Raw genomic sequence first — 25,106 nt, forward strand, 5'->3', positions numbered from 1 at the left:
AGGGGACCCAAAACTCACGGGACCACCCCAAACCCCCCTGGGGGTCTCCACCACCCCTCGCTGGGGCCCCCCTGCCCTCCCATCCCATGAGAGATGTTTTGGGGTCCCCAAGGTGGGAGGTGACACCAAGAGGCCAAATTTTCCTCAAAAACACCATTTTTATTAAAACCCAGGAAGACACGGAGCCACGGGGGGTGGGGGGAACACCCCCAAATCCCGGGGTGGGCTGGGGGAACCTGGGGCTGGGTCCCACCCCCAACCTCCCCCAGACTGCATGGGGGCAGCACCCCAAAACCCCCCTGCAAGGTTTGGAACCCCCAGGGAGGTTTTGGGGTGCTGGAGGGGGTCTCAGCTCTCGAACCACTTGCCCCTCCGGGCCGTGGGGGGGTTGCTCCCCAAAATCTTCCTCTTGTACCTCTCCACCAGCTCCTGGAACCGCGCCTCGGCCCCCCCGAGGCCCCCCCGGCGCCGCCGCTGGCTCTGGGGGAACAGAGGGGTGAGGGGGGCCCCAAAACCTCTGGGGGCCCAGAGCTGGGGGGGAAACGAGCAATGGGGGGGCCCAATTGGAGGGTTTGACTCCAAAACCCACCCCAGGGGGCTGAACCCCAAATCCATACCTGGGTGGGGTGTGCCCGGAGCTTCTCCTGCCGCCGAGAGGCCTTGGGGACTTTGGGGGGCTTGGGGGGCTTGATGGGGGGCTGGACCTTCCCCTTGTCCCGTTTCCTGGGGGAAAAAAGGTGGAATTGTGGGGAGAGACCCCGGGGGTACCCCGAGGTGACAGAGATCCCCGGGGAGGGGAAGGGGAAAGGAAAAAGGTGTGGGGAAAGAGGGGAGAAAAGAGAGGGAAAAGGGGGGGAATGGGGTGGGAAAAAGGGGTCAAAAAGGGAGAGAGAGGAAAGGGAAAAGAGGCAGAAAAGGGGGGGCAAAGGGGGAGAAATGAGGGGATGGGAGAAAGGAAAGGGGGTGGAGGGGGGAAGGAGAGGAAAAGGGTAAAAAGAAGGGAGGAAAAAGGGGGAGGGAAGTGGGGAAACAAAAAAGGAGGAAAAGGAAGAAAAGGAGAAAAAGGAGAGGGAAATGGGGAGAAAACTGAGAGTAAGGAGAAAAGGGGGATAAAGGGGATAAAGTCTGGGGCACGGGGCCGCCCTCACCTGATTTTGGGGCCGCGGTGGGAGGGCAGTGCCAGCACCTTGGTGCGGGGGGCGCCGGGAGCCCCCCTGTGCCCCGGGCCCTGAGTGCAGAACCCGGCCCACGGGGTCCCGGAGGGGGTCCCCGGGGGGGGCTGGGGGGTGGCTGGGGGTCCCCCTGAGCCCGCGGGGGTGTCTTGGGACTCCTGGGGGGGATCCAGGGGTCCCTGGGGAGGGTCTGGGGCTCCCGCCTTGGCCTTGGCTTTGGTCTTGAGCTGTGGGGAAAGAGGAGTCAGTGCTGGGGCATTGGGGGGACAGTACTGGGTCCCCTGGGGGGCCAGAAGGGGTTTAGGGGGGCAGAGTGGATTTGAGGGGCTCCCCCAGGGGCAGAGGGGGCTCAGGATATCAAGGGCTTCCCATACCAGGCCCCGCTGGATTCGCTGCTCCCGCAGCCGCAGCTTCCGCCGGTCCTCAAGTGCAAACTCCACAATCGGGCGCTGGGGGGGTACGGTGGGGATCCCAAAACACCCCAAACACTGGGGTGGGGACCCCAAAACGCCCCAAACACTAGGGGGGGCACCCCAAACCCTCCCACATGAGGGTGCACCCTGAAATCCCCTCCAGTACCCAGAGGGACAACCCAAAACCAAGAGGATGCTTCTAACGCTCCCAAAACACCGTGGGGGACACTCCAACACCCCAAACTTTCGGGAGGGCACTCCAAACCGCCCCCCCTGAGCACTGGGGAGGTCCTCCAAACCCAGGGGGAGACCCCAAAACCTCGCTGAAACCCTATGATACCCCAACACAATGAGAGCACCCCAAAAATCAGGGGGGACCCTAAAAACCTCCCTGTGAAACACCAGGGGGTAACCCAGAACACCCCAAAAGCCGAAGGGCATCCTAAAACACCCAGGGGAACCCAAAACTACCCAGGAGATCCTCCAGAACCCGTGGAACACCCCAAAACTCCCAGGGGGGGCCCCAGGAAACCCCAGGGAAACCCCACAATGCTGGGAGCAGCTCTAGGGTCTGGAAACGGGGTCACGCAGATTTGGGGGAAAAGAGGACTGACCTTGTGGGCCCCGAAGAGCTCGGGGTTGTTGTTGAGGCGCCGCAGGGCCGCCAGGGCCTCCTCGTGCTCCCCAAACTCCACAAAGGCAAACCCCAAAGATTTGCCCTGGCCCCGCAGTTCCCGCATCACCCGGCACTGGGGAAGGCATGGGGTCACCCCAAAAACCACCCAGATCACCCCAAAACCCACCCAGGGCACCCCAAACCTTCACACAGCTCCTGTATCACGCAGCACTGGGATGTGGGGATGGCATCACCCAAAACCCCCCAACACCCCCCTGTTGAATCCCAACATCACCCTGGGGCACAGGGGGGACCCCCCAACTCCCCTTGTACCCCAAATCCGTCCTGGGAGATCCCCACCTCCCCCTGCACCCCAAACCCATCCTGGGAGGGATCCCCAACCCCCCTGCAGCCTCAAATCACCCCCCAATCAATTCCACACTCCAGGGCCCAGGGGAACACGAGGAGGACCCAAGAGACACAGAGCGACACACAGAGGGACCCAAGGGACACACAGGGACACACGGGGTCCCGAGGGACACAGAAGGACCCAAGGGACACACACAGGGACACAGAGAGACCCAAAGGAAACAGAGGGCCACACACAAGGACCCTAGGAATGCACACAGGGGAACACACACAGTGGCCCAGGGGGACACACACAGTGAGCCAGGGGGGCACAGGGGGACCCAAAGGACACACACGGTGACCCAGGGGGACCCCAGCCCCCCTCACCTCCTTGATGAGGGGCCCCGTGCCCCCCGGGGCCCGCAGCAGCCCCCACAGCAGCGCCCGCAGCCGCGCCGTGTCCAGCGCCTTGGGCAGGTTGTGCAGGCACAGCCGTGTCCGGGACACCCCGATGTTGGGGTCCTGCAGCCGCCGCCGCTTCAACTCCTCGAACTGCGGTGCACAGGGGTCAGCGGGGACAGGGACACGGGGGACACCCCCAAACCCACCCCCGGAGCCCCCCGGGGGCCCCACTCACCCGTGCCCGCTTGGCCATGTCTGCCTCACTGACACCCTCGGCAGCGCGGGAGCCCGGGCGGATGGCTGGGGACGGGAACATGGGGAACATGGGAATGGGGATCAGGGGGATTTGGGAGGGACTGGGGGGAACGGGAGAGCCTGGGCAGACGGCTGAGGACAGGAATGGGATCATGGGGAAATGAGGGATTTGGGAGAATGGGGTCAGGGGGATGTTTGGGGGGAGCTCGAGGGGCTTTGGGGGAATGGGAGAGCCCGGGTGGATGGCTGGGAACAGGAATGGGAACATGGGAAATGGGGGAAGGAGAACGGGGAAATGGGGGATTTGGGGAGGCTTTGAGGGAATGGAAGAACCCAGGCAGATGGCTGGGAATGGGGAAATGGGGGTCAGGGAGATTTGGGGGAGCTCAGAGGGCTTTGAGAGAATGGGGGAGTCCAAATGGATGGCTGGAAATGGGGAAATTGGATAATTTTGGGAATCTGGGGAGTCAGCGGATAATGGGAGACAAGTGATGGGCCAATGAGTGTGCTGGGGGCATTGGAGAAATTTGGCGGGGGAAAGGAGCGTGTCAGGGAGGTTTGGGAAGGATTTGGGAAGCACTGGAAGGGGCAGAAGGAAAGAGGGGTTGGGGGATTTGGGGGTCAAGGGGAAATACGGGTTGGGGGTGCAGGAGAATGGGGAGGCTGGGGAGCTCAGGCAGGGAGAACGGGGGGCTCAGGGAAGGTTTGGGGGGTGGGGGGCACTGACTCACCCCCCTCCCGGGCCAGGTACAGGTTCCTGGTGCCGCTGCGGGGCCGGGCTGCCCCCGAGCCCGCCTGGAGCCCCTGGGCCTGGTCCCGGCTCAGGGCGGGGTCCACGCGCAGCAGCCGCCCCTCCACACGGAGCCCCCCACCCTGGGAACAGCGGGGTCAGGGACCAGACACCCCCTAAACCTCCCCCAAACCCACAGAATCCCCCAAAACCTCCCCCCAAACCCACAGCATCCCCCAAACTCCCTCAAAAACCCCCAAATCTCCCACCCTTCCGAAACCCTAAACTGACCCCAAAACATCACAAGACCCTCACCTCAAACTCCTCTCAATCCATCCCAAACCCCTCCCCTCAGGACCCCCCAATCCCACCAACACCTCATCCCAAAACCCCCACAAACTCTCCCCAGAACACCCACCCCACCAAAACCCCAAAACCCCTCCAAGACTCTCACCCCAAACTCCCGTCAATCCATCCCAACCTCTCCCTCAGGACCCCCCAATCCCTGCCCAAGCCCACCAAAACCCTGCCCTAAAACCCCCAAACTCCCCCAGTAGCCACCCCCAGCCATCCCTGGTGTCCCAGGGGGTCCCTGGTGTCCCCCAGGGTCCCCCCTCACCTCAGACCCCTCCTGAGCGGCCTCAATGCATTTCTGGGCCCCCTCGGGGGTCTTGAACTGGGCGAAGGCAGAGCCTGGGGGGAGAGGGGGGTCAGGGGCACACAGAGGGAGGTCCCAAGGGAGGGGGAACCCCTCAGTGCAGAAGCCAACCCCCAGACGTGGAACAACCCAAATCTGGGGACCATCCCAAACATGAAATAACCCCCCCACAACAGATATTCCCCAAAGTGGGCATTCCCAACACAAGACAGACCCCACAGTGTGTGGGACACCCTCAAATGTGGAATAGACACCCCCTAATGTGGGGTACCCTCCTGAAACACACAACTCCCCAAAATCTGAGACACCCCCTCAGGATCCTAGAGCTCCCCCAGATCCCTCCCAAAGATCTCCCCAGGTGTTGCCCACCTCTGGGGTGCAGCCTCACCCAGATCCCTCTGCTCCCTCTCCTCTTTTCAGGGGTGCTGCTGTGGGGGAGCAGCACCCAGTGCCCCCCAGCCCATCTCCACCTTTGGGGGTCCCAGCCTCCCAGCCCGTCCCACCTTTGGGGGTCCCGGTGTGGGGGTGCAGCACCAGCCGCACGTAGGAGACCTCTCCGAACTGGCCCAGGGTCTCCTCCAGCTCCTCCTCCTCGGTGTCAAACGACAGGTTCCTGGGCGGGGCGAGGGGCTCAGGGGGGTCCCAGGGGTGCCCCCCAGGCCCCCCGGGGTCCCCCAGCCCCCCACTCACCGGATGAACACCGTCCTGCCCTCGCCTACGTCCGACGGGCGCTGCCGGCGCTTCCGGGGGGCCTCCTCTGCAAGGGGGGCTTGGGCACCTGGGAGCCCCACAGGGGCACCCCCAGACCCCCAGAAACTCCCCCAGACCCCAGGGAAGCCCCCCCAGACCTGCCACCAGACCCCCAGAAATGCCCCCATGCCCTGGAAGATGGGAGATTGCCCTAAGCCCCCCCCCAGACTCTCCCATAGAACCCCCCAAAAAACCACAGACCCCCCAGGAGCCCCTCCAGCCCCCGAGCCCACAGATGCCCCCCAGACTCTGCCCAAGCCCCTCCAGACCCCACAGAAAAACCCTCCCTTCCCTGAAGCCCCCAGCCCCGCCTGCCAGTGCACAACAAACCTTCCTCATCGTCTTCACCCTCCTCATCTTCTTCATCCTCATCATCCTCATCCTCTTCTTCTTTCTCTTCATCTTCCTCCTGCTCTTCCTCTTCTTCCTCTTCAGCTTCCTCTTCCTTCTTTTTTCTCTTGTGCTCCAGCCTAGCCCTGATCCCTGATTTCCCTTTTGGGGTCTGCCTGGGGGGTGGGGCAGCTGCTTCCTCCTCTTCTTCTTCCTCTTCTTCATCCTCCTCTTCTTTTTTTTTGCCTTCTTCCCCTTCCTTTCCTTGTTCTTTCTCTTTTCCCGTTTTTCCCTTTCCCTTCTCCATCCCCTCTGTAAGAACAGGGGGTAGGGGAGCGCAGTCACCCCTTGTCCCCCTCTGTCCCCCTAAACTCCCAGGGGGCCCTGGGGCAGGCATCCCAGGTGGGGGGATTTGGGGGGTCAGGGGGCAGTTTTGGGGTCTCACCAGGCGCTTTTGGGGGTCCCTGTGTCCCCTGGTACTTGTCCTTGGCCACAGCCCAGTCCACGGCCAGCAGCCGCCCTGGGGGGCACGGGGGGGTCAGAGCCCCAATTCCCCAATTCCTGAGGAGCCCCCCGTGCCCCACAGACCCCCCCAGCGTGTGTCCCTTCCCCAGAGACCCCTCCAGCACCCCTAGTCTCCCATCGCTCCCATTCCACTGCCTCTCACCCCCCGATTTCCCCCAGACACCCCCCAAATCTCTGATCTCCCCTCCTGTTGAGACCCCTGAGCACCCCGAACCTCCCAGGGACCCCCAGGAGTCCCCAAATCTCAGAGCTGAGACCCACTGAGCCCTCCCCAAGACCCCAAACACCCCCAGGAGCCCCCAAACCTCTCAGCTGAGCCCCCCAGTCCCCCCAGGACCCCCCAAACCTCTCAGCTGGGCCCCGTTGAGCCCCCTCAGGGCCGCCGCTGCCTCCCGCAGGTTCTGGAGCTGGACGAAGGCGAAGCCCCTCGGGGTCCCGTCTGCAAGAGCCCCCCCCAGGCTGAGTCCCCTGCCTGGGGGAGGGCTGTGGGAGCACCCTGCGGGGCTCCGGGGGGCTCTGGGGGTCTCACCAGCCTTCCGGGGCAGGTTCAGTTCCAGCACGGGACCGAAGGGGGTGAAGAGGCCACGGAGCTCATCCTCGGAGCACTGCAGGGTCACCAGGGTCAGGGGGATTTGGGGGGGGCCCTGGGGAGCTTTGGGGGTCTCTGGGGGAGGCTGCACACGACGAGGATCAGAGGTCTGGGGGTCCTGCAGGCTTGAGGGAATGCTGGGGAGGTGCCTTGGGAGGAATGGAGTCACTGGGGGGGGGTCAGAGGGGAACTAGGGGTGGTCCTGGAGATGGGGGGGTCCCTGGAGGGATGGGGGTTCTGAGGGCCTCCCCAGAGAATGGAGGTCCCTTGGGATGAGGGCAGTCCTGGGGAGGCTGAGGGGAACTGGGGGGTTCCTGGGGGCTCCCTCAGGAGTCCTGGTGGGTTGGGGGCACTCAGGGGGTCCCTAGAGGGGCTGGGGGTCCCGGGGGGTCCCACCCCCCTCACCTGGAAGCTGAGGTTGCGCAGGATCAGCCGAGCCTTGCGGGAGGGGCCCCGCGGCTTCTTGGGCCGGGGGGGGGCCTGGGGGGGCTCCCCCTCCTCAGCCCCCGGCCCCTTCCCCTTCCCCTCGGGCCGGGCCCGCGGCCGGGCCGGAGTCACCGCCAGGCGCCGCCCCCCCAGCTCGGGGGGCTCCCGCAGCGCCCGCCCCGCGTCCTCGGGCAGCGAGAAAGTCACGTAGCCGAACCCGCGGCATTTCGAGGTGCCTGGGGGGGGCCGGGGGGCCGTGAGGGGCCGGGCACTCCCCCAGCCCCGCCTGGGACTCCCCAAACCAGACCTGTCCCCAGACACTGACTGTGGAGGCTGCTGAGGTCCCCCGTGCTGCTCCCCCAAATTCCTGCTCCCAGAGCCCTCCAACCCTTCCACGCCAGCACGGGCTTCCCCATGTCCCCCCAGTCCCAGTCCCACCTCCAGCTCAGCACGCCCATACCCCAATCCCCAATGTCACTCCCCCTTCCAAGACCCTGCTCCCATTCCCCAGAGCCCCCCAGATCGCAATCCAAGCACCCCCATTCCTCTCCGCCCCCCGAACTCCGATCCCGGACCCCTCCAACCCCCAGGCCCGCCCCCTGGGCCCCTTCGCTTGCAATTTCAGCCCCCTAAAACTCGCTCCCAGCCCCCCTTCGGTCCCCAAATCCCACTCCCAGCCCTCCCAAGCCCTCCAGGGCCCAGCCCCAGCCCTCAGTCCCCGGGTCCAGCCCCTGCAGCCCCCTCACACGCCGGGCCCAGCCCCTCCAGCCCCTCCAAGTTCGCTCCCGGACCGCTTCAGACACCGCCAAACCCCGGTCCCCGTTCCCCTCCGCCCTCCCCGGTGCGGACCCTTCTCGGTGACCACGAAGCATCGGCGGAGCGGTCCCAGGTGCCCGAAGAGCCGCTCCAGGAGCGCGGCAGTGGCGCCGGTGGGGAGGCCCCGCACCAGCACCGTCCGGGGCTCGGGGGCCGCCATCTTGGCTCGCGAGGGATGCCGGGAGCGGGGCAGAGAGGCGCCCAGGAAGTCGCGGAGTTAGCGCGCCCTCTGGCGGCGCGGAGGACCGAGAGGGGGGCACTTTGGGGGTCCCGTGGCCGGTCCGGGGCACTCGGGGGGGCCGTGACTGGGGGGGTCAGAGGGGCTCGGGGGTCCCATATCAGAGCCCAGAGGGTTCCTGGGGGCTCGGAGGGTCTCACCCTGCGGAAGGGGGTCGAGAGGCCCTTGGGGTAAGGTTCCAGGGGCGGGGCGCGTTCGGGGGTCCCGTGTTGGAGCTAGGGGGGTCAGAGGGGCTCGGGGGTCCCGGCCCAGGGCTAGGGGTGCTCAGGGGTCCGTCCGGGGGTGTCACACACATCCTTCGCACGTGGCACTTTATTGGGTACACGGAAGGAGGGAAACTGGGGGGGGCCATGGGGGATGTTTGGGGGCCCCAGGTCATCACCAGCATTTGAGGGTCTCGGGGACTTGGGGGGCACTTTGTTACCCGTATTGGGGGGTCACAGGGACCTGAGGGACGTCTGGAGGGGTCCCCAGACTGGCACCAGCACTTGGAGAGCTGAAGGACATGGGGTGGGTGGCGTTTCTTACCCGTATTTGGGGGTCTCATGGAATTGGGGGGTGCCCAGATTGGCACCAGCACTTCGGGGTCTCGCGGACTTGGGGGACAGCTGGGGAGGTCCCCAGATTGGCACCAGCAATTGGAGGGCTCAAGGCTTTGGGTGGGGCACTTCATTACCCGTATTTGGGGGTCTCAAGGACTTGGGGGGCGGCTTGGGGGTCCCCAAGTCATTGTCAGCACTTGGGGGGCTCAGCTGGGGCGGGCAGTTTGTCACCCCTCTTTGGGGGGATTGGGAACTTGGGAGGGTCCCCAGATTGTCACCAGCACTTCAGGGTCTCGGGGATATGGGGGGCTCAGGTTGTCACCGCTTTTCGGGGATCTGAAGGACTTGGGAGCAGCTTGTGGAGTCCCAGGTCACTGTCAGCATTTGGGGGGCTCAGGAACTTGGGGGGGGTCCCCAGGTTGTCACCAGCACTTGGAGTGGTCTCAGGGACATGGGAGGGGCAGTTTGTAACCCGTATTTGGGGTTCTCGGGGACCTGGGGGGGGGCACCTTGGGGGTCCCCAGATTGTCATCAACACTTGAGGGTCCCGAGGACATGGGGGGAGGGGAGTTCCCCGGATTGTCACCCGTATTGGGGGCGCCTCAGGGACCCGGGGTGTCCCCAGATTGTCACCAGCACTAGGGGGAATTTGGGGGTCCCAAGGTTGTCATCCTTATTTGGGGGTCTCAGGGATTGGGGGGGACGGCTCGGGGGGGGTCCTGGGAGGTCCCTGGACGGGGGAGCCTGGCCAGGGTCTCTCCGCTGCCCCGCGGGGGGGTCACCCCGCACCCTACAAGTCTATGGTGTCACTGCCGGGGCTGCGGCCGTCACCGCCCCCGGGGGGCTCGGGGGCTCGGGGGCCCGGGGCGGGCCGGGGGCTCCCCTCAGCCCAGCTCTGGGACGGCCGCAGCGGGGGCGGCGCTGCCCGGGGGGCACCCTGCGGAGGGGCGCTGGGGGTCGGGCCCCCCCGGGAGGCTCCCCGGGGCTCGGTGGCTTCCCCAGGATCCCCAACCCTGGCCGCCCCCGGGCTCCCCTCGGAGGGACCCCCGCAGGAGGCGGCGCGGGACAGCCCGGTGGGGCGGGGAGCGGTGGGGGGACCGCGGGAGCCGGAGCTGCTGGGACCGCCCGGGCCGGGGGCGCCGGGGGGGGCAGCAGGGCCAGGCCCCCGTGTCCCAGCTGTGCCAGAGGCGCCGGGAGCTGATGTGCCGGGGGTGCCAGGACCCCTTGTGCCAGGCGCTGCAGGGCCCTGTGTTCCAGGTGTTCCAGGCGTGCTGCTGGTGATGCTGGTGCCGCCGGTGGTGCTGGTGGTGCCCGGTGTCCCGGTGTCAGAGGTGCCGGCGGTGCCAATTCCCGGCGTCGAAGTTTTGCTGTCCCTGGTTGTGCCGGGGGTGCCAAGCTCTGTCCCGCCGGCTGAGCCACCTGTGCCAGGTGTTCCAGCTGTGCCAGGTTTGCTGGCTGTGCCAGGTGTTCCAGCTGTGAGAGCTGTGCCAGGTTTGCAAGGTGTGCCAACTGTGCCAGGTTTGCCGGATGTGCCAGGTGTGCCAGTTGTTCCAGCTGTGCCAACTGTGCCAGGTTTGCCGGATGTGCCAGGTGTGCCAGTTGTTCCAGCTGTGCCAACTGTGCCAGGTGTGCCAGTTGTTCCAGCTGTGCCAACTGTGCCAGGTTTGCCAGCTGTACCAGGTGTTCCAGCTGTGCCAGGTTTGCCGGATGTGCCAGGTGTGCCAGTTGTTCCAGCTCTGCCAACTGTGCCAGGTGTTCCAGCTGTACCAGGTTTGCTGGCTATGCCAGGTGTGGTGGCTGTGCCAGGTGTTCCAGCTGTGCCAGGTATGGTGGCTGTGCCAGGTGTTCCAGCTGTGAGAGCTGTGCCAGGTTTACTGGCTGTGCCAGCTTTGCTGGCTGCGTCAGAAGCACCAGTTGTATCAGGTGTGCCAGGTGTTCCAGCTGTGACTGGAGCACCAGCTGTGTCAGGACAACCAGCTGTGCCAGGTGTTCCAGCTGTGCCAGGTTTTGCAGTTGTGTCAAGAGCACCAGGTGTTCCAGCTGTACCAGGTTTGCTGGCTGTGCCAGGTGTGGTGGCTGTGCCAGGTGTTCCAGCTGTGTCAGCTTTGCCAGCTGTGCCAGGTTTGCTGCCTGTGTCAGGAGAGCCAGCTGTTCCAGCTGTGCCAGCCCCCGCCGTGCCGGTGGCGCCCGTTCCCGCTGCTCCAGCGGTGCCGATCCCGGTCACGCCACTTCCCGTGCCCACCCCCGCCATGGCGGTGGTGCCGCCCCCCGGTAACGCGGTGGTGCTGGTGCCCGTGTTCCCGGTGCTCCCGGTATTCCCGGTGCTCCCGGCGGCGCTGATGACGCTGATCTCGGTGTTCCCGGTGCTCCCGAGAACGCTGATCCCGTTGCTCTTGCTTTTTCCGCTGTTCCCGGTGCTGCCCGTAACACCGATCCCGGTGTTCCCGGTGCCCGCGGCGTTCCCGGTGCCGCCGATCCTGGTGTTCCCGGTGCCCCCCAGGCCCCCGATGCCGCCGTTCCCGGCGCGGAACATTCCCGGCGCTCCTAAGGCCTCGTCGATGGAGCGGCGCAGGTCGATGGGGGAGGGAGGCCGGTACCCGGCCGTGGGGTCCCCGTCCACATCCAGGGGGGACTCGGGAGGGCCCCCCGCCTCCTCCCCGGCCCCCCGCCCGCCGCCGCCCTCAGGGGGCTCGGGAGGACCGCCGGGGGCGGCGCGGCCGCTCGGGGAAGCGGCGAAGGCCAGCGCGGCCAGCGCCCCCCCCATGGCGACCTCGGCCAAGCGCCCCCCGAGCTGCAGCCCCCACCAGGCCCAGGGCCCCGGGGGGGGCGTCACCGCCCACCCCCAGGCCTGCAGCGCCCCGAAAAGCTGCAGCCCCGCGCTCACCGCCGCCCCCATCGCCCCCACTAGCCGCGGGACCCCCACCCGCGCCCCCCCCGCCCCGCGCTTGCCGCGCCCCCCGCTCCCCCCGCAGCGCCGCAGCCCCCCCAGCGCCAGCGCTGCCGCCAGAGCGGCGAACAGAGCCCGGGGCAGCAGCAGCAGCGCCGGGGGCCCCCCCAGCGCCGCCACCGCCCCCACGACCCCCAGGACCCCCCCCCGGTGCAGCACCCCCAGCGCCGCCAGCAGCGGCGCGCCCCGCGCGGGGGGGGCCAGCGCCAGCCCCCAGCCCAGGCACGGGAAGGGCACCTCGAACAGGGCGCGGGCGACGGGGGGCGGCAGCCGCCCCCCCAGCTCGTAGGGGTCGAAGAACAAGGGGAAGGCGCGGGCGAAGCCCGACACGGCCAGGAGCGCCCCCAGCAGCCGCGCCAGGGCCGGCCGCCGCCCCCCCAGCAGCAGCAGCGCGCCCAGCGCGCCCAGCAGGGCGAAGGCGGCCCCCGCCCCATAGACGTGCCCCCCCCAGGCCGAGCCCCACAGCGCCGCGGCCTCGGGCCAGGGGGTGCCCAGCGGGAGGAAGTGAGGGGGCCAGGAGAAGGGGGGCGCGGGGGAGGCCCCGCCCGGCTGGGGCCCCCCCGAGCCGCAGGCGGATCCGGGGGTGCAGGCGGAGGCGGCGGCGGGGGGGGGCGCGGCCCCCCGGGAGGGCTGGCGGCCGGGGGAGAGGGCTGCGGGAGACGGGAGGGTTAGAGCGGGGGGGTCCCCACATCCTGGGGGCGCCCTGAACACCCCCGTTGTTCCTCCCAGGACCCCCCGTGTCACCCAGGTACCCCCACATCCCACATCTCACCAAGAGTTCGGAGAGAGGCAGGGCCCCCTCAAGCCCCAGCACCCACAAACCCCCCCAGATCTCCCCGAGACCCCCAAACCCTCCACCCGCCAGCACCTCCCAATCCACAGCCGCCTCCCATCCTCCCCCCCGCCCCGCCAAATCTCAGGATCCCTCCCCGCTCCTCCCAGGCCCCCAGGATGCCCCCGAATCCCAGGATCTTCCCACTGCCTCGGACCTCCCCGTTTTCCCAGCCCCATACAAATGCAGGACACTCCCATCCCTACAGGATCCCCCCAATTCCCAGACCCCTCATCCCCTCCAAACCCCCCCAGACCGTCCCCAAACCCGCGCCCCTCCCTACCTAGCTCCGCGCCGCTCCCGGCCTCGTCCGGCTGCATGGACGTGTTGCCCCCCTCGGCGCCCATCTTGGGGGACACCGTGGGAAACAGGAACCCTGGGGGGGTACCGAGGTGTTGGGGGCGTTTCTCGGGTTTTGGGGGCCCCGGGGGGGCCGCCCCGCCCCGGGCACTCACCGGCGGCGCTGAGTCTCCCGGCCAGCTCCGAGAGGCCCGGCAGGAACCGAGGGCGTCCGGGGGGGCCCCGCAGGAGGCTGGTGGGGGGCACGGCCGCCCCCGAACCCCCCGGGGGTGGGTCCAGCCCCGCCGTCAGGTCGATGGCGATGTCCAGTTCCAGCTGCTTGTCCCGAGGGCGCCCCGGAGCGGGGGTGGTGACCCCGCGGCCAGGGCCCCCCCCCCCAGCCGCCCGCTTCCTCCGCGGGGCCGGCAGAGCCCTGCTCGTCGCCGGGGTCAGGCAGGGTGGGGGGCGCGGCGCTCCGAGGGGGGCCCGGGCTCTTGGGAGCCCCCGGGGGAGTGGGGGGCGCCGGGGGACGCGGCCCCCCCTGGCTTCGCACCTTGATCTTGAAGTTGAGGCCGAGGTTGAGGGACAGGACGGGGGAGTCGCTGGGGGGCGCGGGGGGGCCCGGGGGGGTCCCGGGGGGGCCGCTGGGGGGCGGGGGGGCGGCGGCCGGGGCAGCCAGACAGAGGAGCGCCAGCAGCAGTCGGGGGGCGGCCGCCCCCCCAACGGGGGACATCAGGGACATCGGGGTGGCGGGAGCGGCTGTAGAGAGGAAGAGAAGGGAGAGGTGTCACCCCCCGGCACCCCAGAGCCCCCCCGGCACCCAAGAGGCCCCCTTGGGCACCTTGGCGCCTCCCCAGCCCCCCGTACCAAGGGAACCTTCCGAGAGGGACACGGGAGCACTCTGGGGACAGGGACAGGAGGGGACAGGAGCGCCCCGGGGACAGGAGCACCTGCAGGGGACAGGATAGGACAGGACAGGTGCACTCCAAAAATGGACACACGGTAGCGCTCCAAGAGAGGGGACAGGAGCACCCTGAGGACAGCAGCACCCCGGGGGAACACCGGAGCACGGGGAGACAGAACCACCCCGAGGGGGAACAGGGGCACCCCGAGTTTGGGACAGGAGCACCTGTGGGGACACAGGAGCCACCCCCGGGAAGGGACAGGAGCAGTCCGCGTGCAGAGGTGGCACTCGGGGACGGGGGGCACGCGGGGCCGCCCCCGCCGCGGGGGCGTGCGGAGGTGTCCCCTCCCCCGGAGCTCCCCCCGCCCTCGCCAGGTCCCTAATCGGGGTGACAGGGGCTGTCGCCGCGGGGTGGCACCGCGCCCGTCAGGGCGGCGGCGGCGCGGGGACGACGGATGCGAAGTGACACGCGGGGACCCGCGGCCCCAGCACAGGACACTCCCGCACCGCCCCCACGGCCCCGACACCCCCCGGAACCCGGCCCAGCCCCTCGGAACTGCCACCCCCGCCCGGGACACTCTCGCAGTCGCCACCCCCCCGGGACCGCCACCCCCGCAGCCGCCAGCCCGAGACCCCCACGGCGAGAATGGGGGTGCCCACGCCGCGCCCCCGCGCCGCTGCCACCCGCGGGTCACGGCCACGAGGGCCCCGCACCCCCTCGGTGTGCCCACGCGTGTGACAGGGACATTGCGGGGGGGCGCAGCCGCACACCTGTGTCCCCCCCACACCCCCTGCTCACACCCACCTGTGCCCCCCCCCCCTTGCACACCCACCTGTGCACTCCCCCAGCCCCCGCACGGTGCCCCTGCCCCCCCGGACCCCCGCCCCCCACCAGGTCCTCCCCGCCCCCCCCGAGCCCCCCCCCGCCACCCCCCCCGTCCCGCGCGTGGGTGCGTGTGCGCACGTGTGCGCGCGCGTGACGGCGCGTGCCAGCGCGTGTGCGTGGGACAGCGCGCGCGGGGGCGGCGCGGGGGGGGCCCGGAGCTCGGGAGGGTTTGGGGGGGGCACCCCCGAACCCCAAAATCCCCGAACCCCCGCTCGCCACCCCCGCCCCGCTGCCAGGACCCCGCCCCCCCCTCCCCCGGACCCCGCACCCCGGCGGCACCCCCGCACCCGGCCCCCCTCCTCCCCTCCGAACCCGCACTCCCCGAAGCCCCGGCACCCCCAAACCCGGCGCACCTCTCCCCTCCGCAGCCGGGACCTCGCGATCTGCGCCCCCCCGAGACCCCGACCCCGGGCACGCCCCGCACCCCCAAACCCCCGCACCCCCAAGCTCCCCCCACCCTGCACTCCCACCCCCGGCTCAGCGGCGCCCATCGGCCCCTTGGGCGGGCGCCCCCCCGCTCTCCCGCAGCCCGAGCACCCCAATCCCAGGCGCCCCCCCGAAGCCCCGACCCGCCGCGCACCCCCAAACCCACCCCCGCCCCCCCCGCACCCACCGGCCTCGGCGGCGGCTCCAGCCCCGGCCCGGCCCCGGCGGCGGCAGCGGCGGGAGGGGCGGGCCGAGCCCCCCCCCACTCCTCCTCCTCCTCCTCCTCCTCCTCCTCCCACCCTCCGGGCCCCCCGGGCTCCCCCCGCCCCAGCCCCCGCCCCTCCCCCGCGGGCACCGGGACCCGGTGGGACCGCGCGGCCCGGCCGGAGAGGGGGGGCATCTCACATCCGGGGGGGGTTCCCACGGGTGAGGGGTCCCCACACTGCGGGGGGCACATGTTCGGGTTCACAAATTTGGGGGGGTCTCACATTTTGAAGTGGCCCCACATTTGGAGGTCCCACACTTGGGGGTCTCCTACAGTGGGGGGATGTCCCACATTTGAAGGGGGTCCCACTTTTGGGGGGTCCTCCCACATTTGGGGGTGCCCCCCATAAGGGAGTGGGTCCTACATTTGGGGGTCCGCCTTTGTCAAGGGGAGTATCTTGCACTTCGAGGTTGTCCCAAATGTGGGGGGGGGGGATGTCCCACACTTGGGGGTTGGGGTCTCACTTCTGAGGAGGTGCCACATTTGGGGTCCCATATTTGGGTGTTCCCAGGTGTGTGCCAAGGTGTGCAAGGTGTGTCCCAACCTTTGCCACATGTATTACGTGACCCACCCCTGCCATGCGTGTGGCACTTGTGTGACAGCATGTGCCACCCTCTGTCATGTGGCTGCCACCCGTGCCATGCGTGTGGCACCTGTGTGACAGCATGTGCCACCCTCCGTCATGCATGTACCACCCTGTGTCATGCGTGTGCCACCCGTGCCGTGTGTGCCACCCTGTGTCACGGCATGTGCCCCCTCGCTTCCACGTGTGTCCCCTGGTTCCCGTGCCACCCGCAGGGACAGAGACACGCCAGAGGCCGCGCTGGGGGACAGGACCATGGACAGGGCCAAGGACGGGGACAGGGCCGGTCCAGGGACAAAGACAGGGCCAGGGGACAGGACCATGGACAGGGCCAGGGATGCGGCCGGGCCCGGGGACAGCGCAGGAGCAGCGACAGGAGCACGGGCGAGGCAGGCTCCGATGCTCCAAGACTTTATTCACCCCTGGACACAGTGAATCCGGGGTTCCCCCAGGCCCGTGGGGGACCCCCGGGACGCTGGGGACGTCCCTGCAGTGCTGGGGGCCCCTGGAGGCTGCGGGGGTCCCCCCATCCCCACTCGGGGGGACAGGGGGACACGGCCCTGCAGGCTCCTCAGTACCAGTGAGGGTTTGGGGGGTCCCTGCACCATTCTGGGGGGGGGTTGTGGGGTCCCTGCATCCCCCTCTCTGGAGAGGTACCTGCAGCCTCGTGATGGCCCCGTGACCTTTGGGGGGGTCCCTGCACCCCCATTTCTGAGGGCTCTGGGGAACCCCCTCCCCTGTGGTGCCCCGGGGGAATTTGGGGGCTCCCCGCACCCCCAGTTCCGGGAGAGTTTCCGAGGTCCCCACACCTCTGTGCTCAGGGGGGTTTGGGGGTGCCCCCATTTTGGGGGTGTCCCCATTTGGGGGCTCCCAGTGCAGCATCAGCAGCGCCGGTGTCGGGGGGCCGGAGGGGTCCCTGCAGGCTCTGGGCGAGGGGCGCTGGCCCGGGGGGACCCCTCCTCAGGGCAGCCCCCTCTCGGCACTGGGGAGACAAAGGGGGGTCAAAGAGGGGGAAAGCGAACCCCCAAACCCCAGATCCTGGCTGGGGGATTAGGGATTCCCCCCTCCCCCAGCCTCACTGTCCATCAGGGAGGGGATAAGAGAGGGTAAAGGGGGTCCCCCCAAGCACCCCCAATCCCAGGAGGTGAGCAGGTACTTACAGGGCAGAACCGTAAAGCTGTAGGGGAGGGGAAGATAAGGAGGGTTGGGGGGGGGCCACAGGAGCCCCCCACACCCCAATCCCCCATCCCCCACACTGGGGAAACTGGGAGTGCCCCCAGATCCCGTACTGTGGCAACTGGGATCTGAAGTGGTGCCTTCCTCAGCCCCCCAAAACCTCCCAAGCCCCCCAGGATCCCCCAGCTCCCTCAAGCCCCACAGCTCCTGTACCACTTACAGCCCCCAAACCCCTTCAGCCCCCCCAAACCTCCTCCAAACCCCCTCAGCCCCCCAAGCCTCCTCCAACCACTCTCAGCCATCCAAAATCTCCCCCAAATCCCCCAGTTCTCCCAAACCCCTCCAGCCCCCAAACCCACCCCCAAAGCCCCCAGCCTCGTCCCCACTCACGAGTGCAGCCCGTGCACTCCCCCCTCGACCTGCGCCGCCACCGTCCTTCGCTCGAACTTCAGCTCCCCAGCAAACATCATGGACCTGGGGGGGCCGGGAGGGGTTTGTGGGGGCGGCCGGGACCCCCCAGTCCCCCCCGGAGCCCCCCGAGCCCGCACTGACCGGAGTGCCGAGAGGCTGCGGGCGCCCAGGTCCTGGCAGCCATGCTGGAGCCCGGCCAGCAGGTACGGCACAAACTTGTGGATGGAGCCCTTGTCCTGCACCGAGCCCGACACGCCCTGTGCCACCTTCACCGCGTCCCCTTCGCTGCGGGGGGACACACAGGAGCTGGGGGGGCGGCTGGGGGGCGGCACCTCCCCCCCCCCCCCCAGGCCCCCGTGGGGTACCTGAAGTAGCGTTTTTGGCTGCCCGGGCCCTGCTCCATGGCATCCAGCGAGCCCATGCCCCGGTACTGCTTCAGCCGCACGCCCTCCGAGAAAAAAAACTCGCCCGGTGCCTCCGTGGTGGCCGCCAGCAGTGACCCCATCATCACTGCGGGGGACACCCCGTCAGGGACCCCCCCAGAGTGGTAGGGGGTTATGAAACCCTCCTCGGGATGGGCTGGGGACTGTCGGATGCCCCCAGGGTGGGCTGGGGACCCTCAGGATGTCCTCTCTGAGTGCTGGGTGCCCCCCTCTGTCCCTTGGTCCCCCTGATGTCCCCTCACCTGTGGAGGCTCCCAGTGCCAGCGCCTTCACAGCGTGGCCGGGGCTGCGGATGCCACCATCAGCGATGACAGGGACACCAAAGCGCCGCGCATACTCGGCCACACGGTACACAGCTGTGGCCTGGGCACGGCCACACGCCAGCACTGCCATGGGGACAGGCATAGGGACATGTCAGGGACACTGTATGGGACAGGGCCATGGCCTGGGCATTGCCAGCAGTGCGACAGGGATACTGTAAGGGACATGTTAGGGACATGGCCACACCCTGAGCCTGGTCACACACCAGCACTCCTCTGGGGCCAGGGGCATGTCAGGGACACTGTAAAGGACATGGCTGTGGCCTGGGCATGGCCACACACCAGCACTGCCACAGGGACAGGGACATATTGGGGACACAGCCATAGCTTGAGCCTGGTTGCACACCAGAACTGCTGTGAGGACAGGGACACCATCACAGGGACAGGGGGTCAGGCACAGGAGCACAAGGGACACGGCCATGGCCTGAGCCTGGCCATGTGCCAGCACTGGCAGAGGGACAGGATCAGGGTCAGGGACACTGTCATGGGGACAGGGACACGGGGGCAGGGGTACAGCGGCAACAGGGACACACCAAAGGCCACAATGGGGACACTGCAGGGGTGTTCGGGGGTGCCAGGGTGGGATCAGGGGGCCCAAGGGTGTCACCCACCTTCCTGGGTGATGCAGATGGAGCCGCTGCCCATCCCCACCCGCAACGCGTCCACCCCGGCGTCGATCAGGTTCTTGGCCTGGGCCGCTGTCACCACTGCGGGGGACACCCCAAAATGGCACCCCAACAGTGCCCAGGGCACCCTGCACCCCACCCCACCATTGCAGGGGTGTACCCCAAATACAGTATCCCAAAACAGTCCCCAAAACGGCACCCCAAATCCTGTCCCACCCTCCCCAAATCCTGTCCCACCATGACGGGGGGTGGGGGGGGCACCTTAAAAATAGCCCCAAAAGATGACATCCCAAATCCCACCTCACCGCTGCAAGGGACACCCCAAATCCCACCCCCATTCCCCCTCCCTCCCTTTTGGGGTCTCCCCGTTTCCCCCCCTCCTCGCTGCCCCCTCCCAGGCTGCAGCCCAGGCTGTGCCTGCCCCGGGCCGGGGTCTCACCGTTGCCTCCCACCACCTGCAGCTCGGGGTACTTGGCCTTGATGTACCGGATCATGCTGAGCTGGTACCGGGAGTTCCCCTGCGACGAGTCCTGGGGGCCCAGTTTGGGGTGCGGGGTGGGGGCAGGTATTGGGGTGCCGGGCAGGAGATTGGGGTTCAGTGAGGAGGGGGGTACCCCCCAGGCCCCTCCTTTTTTGGGGCACACCTCACTCAGCAGCTCCATCCCCACCCCCATATCCCATCCCCACCCTTTTGGGGACCCACGGCTTTTGGGGTGCCCCCTCCCCCTATTTTTAGGATCCCCCCCCCTGCATCCACCCACCTGCATCAGCAGCTCCATCCCTGCTCCATCCTCATCCCTCCATTTTTGGGATGCTCCCTATCCCCCAACTCTGTGCCACCCCTTTTTCATGGCCCGCATTTGAGGCTCTCATATTTTTTGGGGTGCCCTTACCCCCCGTTTTCGGGGACCCCTCCACACCCACCAGCACCACGAGCTCCACTCTCCCTGCCCCAGCAGCTCGAGCCCCATCCCCTCCCTCAGCCTCATCCCTCCAGCCCGCCATACCCGGAGCCCCCAGTTTTTGGGGTCCCCCGTGCCCGGAGCCCCCTAATCTGGGGTGCCCCCGGTTTCGGGGTGCACGCACCAGCACCACGAGGTCGGCGCCCGCCTGCACGAGCAGGTCCAGCCGGTATTTGTCGTCCTCGCGGGTGCCGATGGCGGCCCCGACCCGCAGCTGCTTCCGCCCGTCCTTGGAGGCCGCCGGGTGCTCCCGGTTCTTCTTCAGGTCCGTGCGCGCCATCAGCGCCACCAGCTCGTCACGGCTGTTGACGATGGGCAGCTTCCCTGCGGGGACAGCGCGGGGACAGCTCACCGGGCAGCCCGGGGACACGGAATTTGGGGAATTTGGGGACACGGAACGCGCAAGGGATCCCAAGCGCAGGATGATGGTGGCCACCAGCGTGTCACTACCGGCCACCATCAGCAGCTCCCCAGGGGACACGGGAGCATGTGGGGTCACCCAGGCATGGGGGGCATCGGGTGGGTCTGCAGAGACATGGAGATGACCTCAGGAATGGGCGACACAGGGCTGACCCCAGGGTCAAGGAGGGGACCTGAAGGACAGGGCAGTCACAGCCACCAGCTCATTAGGGCTGGTCCCCATCAGCAGCACCGGGGACACAGCGGGGAAAATGTCACGAGAGGATGGGAGCATGGGAGGAGAGGAACAGGGACAGTTCCCTGTGGAGTGCCCAGGGTGACACAGAGGTGTCCCTGAGTGGAGTTGACCCCTGGGGGGTGACACCAGTTAGTTGCTGTGGGGGTTCCTATGGGATGATAGGGGACTTGGGGGTGTGACAGGTGATTCAGGGGGTGACAGGGAACTTGGGGGGTAGACAGGTGACTCAGGGGGTGACAGGTGCCCCCCCTGAACCTTTCTTGCTCCGCTGCAGGATCTCGTTGGCCTCTTTGAGGGTGACACCGGCTGGGGCCACCACCAGGTCCCTGCGCTTGGTCATCACCTGGGGACACACACAGGGACCTGCATGTCACTGGCATGGGCACACATAGTGGAACTGTCTGGCACTGCCACTGTCACTGTCACCAGTACTGGCACTGACCCTGGCACCAGCACTGCCACCAGTACTGGCACTGACCCTGTCGGTGGCACTGTCACCTCCACTGCCACCAGCACTGTCACCATCACTGTCTCTCACTGTCACATGCACTGGCACTGTCACAGGCACAGGTACCGTCACTGTCACCTGCACTGTGTGTCACTGTCATCTGCACTGGGGGGCCCAGGGCCACCGCGGGCAGCCCCCACCCCTGCCACAGATCTCTGCAACCTCCCATCCATCCCACCCCACCCCAGAGGACACCAACCTCCAACCCACATCCCATCCCTGCCCCACATCCCATCTCACCCCGCCCCACAAGACACCAACCTCCAACCCACATCCCATCTCTGCCCCACACCCCTGCCCCACATCCCATCCCACGCCCACCTCGGCCAGGGGTGTGGCCCTGTCTCTCTCCCGCAGGAAGTCGATGTCGCGGGAGGTGACGATGCCCTCGAGCCGCCCTCCCAGGCGCCCCGAGTGGGTGACGGGGACCCCCGAGAAGCCGAGCCGGGCCTTGGCGTCCCACACGTCCCCTACGGTGTGCGCTGGGCTCATCACCAGCGGCTCCGTGATGAAACCCTGCTCGAACCGCTGGGGACACCAGGACAGAGTCACCCGGGGCATGGGGACACCGGACAGCGTCACACGGGGGGGCTCAGGGACATGGAGGGACAGTGTTACCCAGGGGGCTCAGGGACACAGGGACAGCGTCATACAGGGACACGGGGACACGGAGGGACAGCGTCACCCGGGGCACAGGGACACGGCGGGCTCAGGGACACTTGGGACAGCGTCACCCGGGGCACAGGGACCCCGAGAGTTCAGGAACCCCGAGAGGCACAAGGACAGGAAACACGGATGGGACTCTCAAACTGCAGTGCTGATGGCCACAGCTGATCGCCGCTGGCCAACGCTGGCAGCTCCCCAGGGGACACGGGGACCGGGGGGGGTCCCGGCGCGGGGTGCCCTGGGCTCACCTTGACCTTGCGCACCTCGCTGGCCTGGAACTCGGGGGTGCAGTTGTGGTGGATGATGCCGATGCCGCCGTTCAGCTGGGGGGACACGGAGGACCGTGGGTTCCCGAGCTACAGCTGGGTGGGCAGCCCCTCTTACAGCCCCCCCGCGGCCCCCCGTGCACTCCTCGGGGACTGTGCCCCCCGCCGCCCAGCTCCCTGAGTGCCCTCCAAGCACCCACGGATGTCCCCCCCCCGTCTGACAGGGCTCCCCCAGCCCAGAGCCCCCCAATCACTTCCAGAACCCCCGGATGTCCCCTCAGTGCCTCCCCGCGATGCCTCCACCCACGTGGGTGCCCCCAGCCGTGGTGACAGCCATGTCCCCCTTGGTGACCGTGCCCCCCCAGTGTCCCCTCCCTGCCCACAGCCATGGCGATGGCCATATCACCCTCAATGACCCTGTCCCCCAGGTGTCCCCCCAGTGTCCCCTGCTCACAGCCATGGCGATGGCCATGTCCCCCTCGGTGACCGTGTCCATGGGGGATGATACCAGGGGCGTCTTCAGGGTGATGGTTCGGGTCAGTGCTGACGTCAGGTCCTGAGGGAGGGGAGCACCCCTAAAATCCTGACCCTCCCCTCGAGGGGCAGGGGGAACTCCTCTGAGGAATGCGAGGGCCCTGACTCCACCTGAGCCCTCCCTGCCCTCCCAGCACCCCCAAAAGCACAGGGACCCTGCACCCCCTATCCGCCCCTCAAGGGTTGGGGTTCCTTGAGCTCCCCATACCCCAAAACCTTCAGAGACCCCCCCAGGCATCGCCCAACCCTGGAATCACAGCAAGGGGCAGGAAGGGGATGGGGTCACCCCGGGGACGGGGACAGAGGGGTGTCACTGAGGGGGTCCCGAGCCAGGGGAGCCACCCTGGTGGGGAGAGCACGGTGGGGATCCCAGAGGGGGGGATCTCGGGGGCACGGGAGGGTCCTGGGTGGGGGCACTCACCACCTCTTCGGCCGTGAAGTCGATGTAGCCAGGAAGGATGAGGAAGTCACTGTGGGGGGACAAAGGGCTGGGATCCCACTGCCCCTCCCCCCCCCCCCCCAAACTGATCCAGATCCACCAGGGCAGGAGGGAAAAGAATGTGTCCTCTGAGGGTCCCCCCTGCGGGGACGCCCAAGGGAGGGGGAGGTACCAAGGGAGGGGGCAGCTAGCTGGGGGGGTCAGGGGCTTCTGAAGGGGTCTGGAAGAGTTTCTGGGGGCGCCTGGGGGTTCCTGAGGGGTTTGCAGTGGAGGCGCAGGGGGGGGTCGAGTGGTTCTTGGGGTGTCCCTGCTGGGGTTCCTGGGGGATCTGTGGGGGGATTCTCTGGGGCTGCCATGGAGGAGAGAGTTTGGGCTTCCTTGGGGAGGGGTCTGGAGGGTGCTGGGAAGTTCCCGGGGTTTCAGATGGCCCCAGGGGAACATCTGGAGGTGCTGGGTTGTGTTTAGGGGGGTCGGGAGGCGCCTCTGAGGGTCAGGTGGTGCTGAGAGGGGTCAGAGGGTTGTGAGGTAGGGGGTCACCCTCACTTGTAGGTGAGGCCATCGGCGCAGGCAAAGAGCTGCTGGGCCGTGAGTCCGTCCTCGGGCACGTACCCGGCCCCGCTGATCAGCTGCTGCGCCATGCTGGGGGGAGGCTGGCACCGGGACCCCGGACACACCGGGACCCCCCCGGACCCCCCCGGGACCCCCACCCCATGGCCACGCTGGCGGGAGGCTGGCACCGGGATCCCCTCGGAACAGCCCTGGGGCCTCCCTGGGACCCCCATCCACAGCAGAAACCCCCCAGGACTGGGACCCCCACCCGCACTGGACAGAATTTTCCAGGATTCCCCCGCTAACACCGGCACAGGGACACCCACCATGACAGGGACCCCCACTGCACCAAGACAATCCCCAGGATGGGGACCCCACCTAGGGCTGGGACCCCCGAACCACACCGGGCTCCCCCCTCCACCTACACCCACAGCCGGTCTGGCCGGGCCGGGCTGAGGGGGGTTCCGCTCTCGGGGGGTCCCAGCGGGGATCTCGGGAAGGTAGATCTCCCACGGGGGTAGATCCCGATGGGGGAGTTCCTGAGTGGGTCACGGAGGGGTCACTCTTTCAAGGGGAGTCCCCAAGGGGGGTCCCGTGGGGGTTTTCGGGAGGAATCCCGCCCCCGTGGTGGTCCTGGGGGTCCCCCGTAGGGCTGTCCCGCTCCCGTGGGAGTCCCGCGCGTTGCGCTCCCGCAGCAGCCCCGGTGCAGGGCGTGGCCGGGGCGTGGCCGTGGGCGTGGCCGCTCCCGTGGGGCGTGGCCAGGGCCGGGACTGGCCGCCGCAGCCCCCCCCCCCTCCCAGCCTGCCCAGCGCCTCCCGGTGCTCCCCTCGCTCCCAGTGCCCCGGGAGCGGCCCCAGCGCTCCCAGTTCCCTCTCCCGCACCCCCGGTCACCCCCCGCGCCTCCCAGCGGCCCCCCCATAGCCCCTCCCGCACCTCCCAGCGCTCCCAGTAGCCCCTCCCGTACCCCCAGTATCCCCCCCACCTCCCACCCCCCACCGCTGCCCCACACCCCCGGTAACCGCCGGGAACCTGCCCTCAGCAGCCCCACAGTACCCCTCACTGCTGCCCCTCCATCTCCCAGTAGCCCCCCGGTACCCCCCAGTGCCGCCCCGCCGCACCCCAGTAACACCCCCCGTGTCCCGTCGCTGCTGCTCTCTCCCGCCCCAGTAACGCCCCAGTCCCTCCCAGTGCCCCCAGTACAGCCCTTCCCTCCCCGTGTGCCGCCCCGTCTGTCCCCGGTGCAGCTGCCTCGGTCCCGGCGCGCCCCGGCAGCGCCCCAGTGCCCCCAGTAACCCCCCCGTACCTGGGCTCCCCCTCGCCCATGGCGCTGAGCGCCGCCGGGGGCGGGGCCTCGGGACCACGCCCCTGTGTCCGCCCCACCAGGCCCCGCCCACCGCCGGAGCTTCGGGGACACCCCTGAGCCCCGGGCTTCGGGCTCCTCTCTGCTTTGGGGGTTGCGGAACCCCCTCTTCTGCGGGGCAGCCCCTGTGTTTGGCGTTGAGTGCACCTCTCTTTTGGGTACACCTCGTCTTTTGGGGTGCAATCCTTTTTTATTTTGCGTGCTCCCATTTTTGGAGGTGTATTCCTCCTGTTTGGGTGCACCTCCTGCATTTGGG

The 25,106-nt window shown here is 68.2% G+C and overlaps 3 protein-coding genes across 6 annotated transcripts; all 3 read right to left on the minus strand.

Moving 5' to 3' along the window:
• Positions 1–138: 138 nt before the first annotated feature.
• Positions 139–8,190, minus strand: RBM28 (RNA binding motif protein 28). Its single transcript, XM_066318958.1, has 17 exons — positions 8,064–8,190; positions 7,194–7,450; positions 6,729–6,804; positions 6,546–6,638; positions 6,120–6,194; positions 5,675–5,986; positions 5,285–5,351; positions 5,098–5,207; positions 4,556–4,629; positions 3,938–4,079; positions 3,187–3,251; positions 2,937–3,101; positions 2,200–2,334; positions 1,547–1,621; positions 1,149–1,399; positions 618–723; positions 139–480 (listed from the first exon to the last, which is right to left on the minus strand). The coding sequence occupies exons 1-17, from the start codon at positions 8,188–8,190 to the stop codon at positions 349–351; spliced, it is 2,262 nt and encodes a 753-aa protein (XP_066175055.1). The 3' UTR covers positions 139–348.
• A 1,410-nt stretch (positions 8,191–9,600) lies between these two features.
• Positions 9,601–13,610, minus strand: PRRT4 (proline rich transmembrane protein 4). Its single transcript, XM_066319685.1, has 5 exons — positions 13,422–13,610; positions 13,045–13,276; positions 12,873–12,965; positions 10,857–12,407; positions 9,601–10,229 (listed from the first exon to the last, which is right to left on the minus strand). Exons 1-5 carry the CDS (start codon positions 13,608–13,610, stop codon positions 9,601–9,603), a joined length of 2,694 nt encoding a protein of 897 aa, XP_066175782.1.
• A 2,980-nt stretch (positions 13,611–16,590) lies between these two features.
• IMPDH1 (inosine monophosphate dehydrogenase 1) lies at positions 16,591–25,059 on the minus strand. 4 transcript variants are annotated; one of them, XM_066318933.1, is made up of 16 exons: positions 24,794–25,059; positions 23,485–23,580; positions 22,924–22,972; positions 22,423–22,524; positions 21,951–22,025; positions 21,358–21,564; positions 20,784–20,871; positions 19,995–20,194; positions 19,348–19,438; positions 18,894–18,989; positions 18,205–18,348; positions 17,885–18,029; positions 17,661–17,804; positions 17,499–17,582; positions 17,093–17,109; positions 16,591–16,914 (listed from the first exon to the last, which is right to left on the minus strand). In XM_066318933.1, exons 1-16 carry the CDS (start codon positions 25,057–25,059, stop codon positions 16,814–16,816), a joined length of 1,905 nt encoding a protein of 634 aa, XP_066175030.1. In that variant the 3' UTR covers positions 16,591–16,813. The 4 variants fall into 4 exon arrangements, with proteins under 4 accessions (XP_066175030.1, XP_066175032.1, XP_066175034.1 ...); XM_066318935.1 differs by lacking the exon at positions 24,794–25,059 and having other exon boundaries at positions 23,485–23,793; XM_066318937.1 differs by lacking the exons at positions 22,423–22,524; positions 22,924–22,972; positions 23,485–23,580; positions 24,794–25,059 and adding an exon at positions 22,352–22,385.
• Between the last annotated feature and the right edge of the window lie 47 nt (positions 25,060–25,106).

This window comes from Sylvia atricapilla, chromosome 5 (genome assembly GCF_009819655.1).
Source record: "Sylvia atricapilla isolate bSylAtr1 chromosome 5, bSylAtr1.pri, whole genome shotgun sequence".
NCBI lineage: Eukaryota > Metazoa > Chordata > Aves > Passeriformes > Sylviidae > Sylvia > Sylvia atricapilla.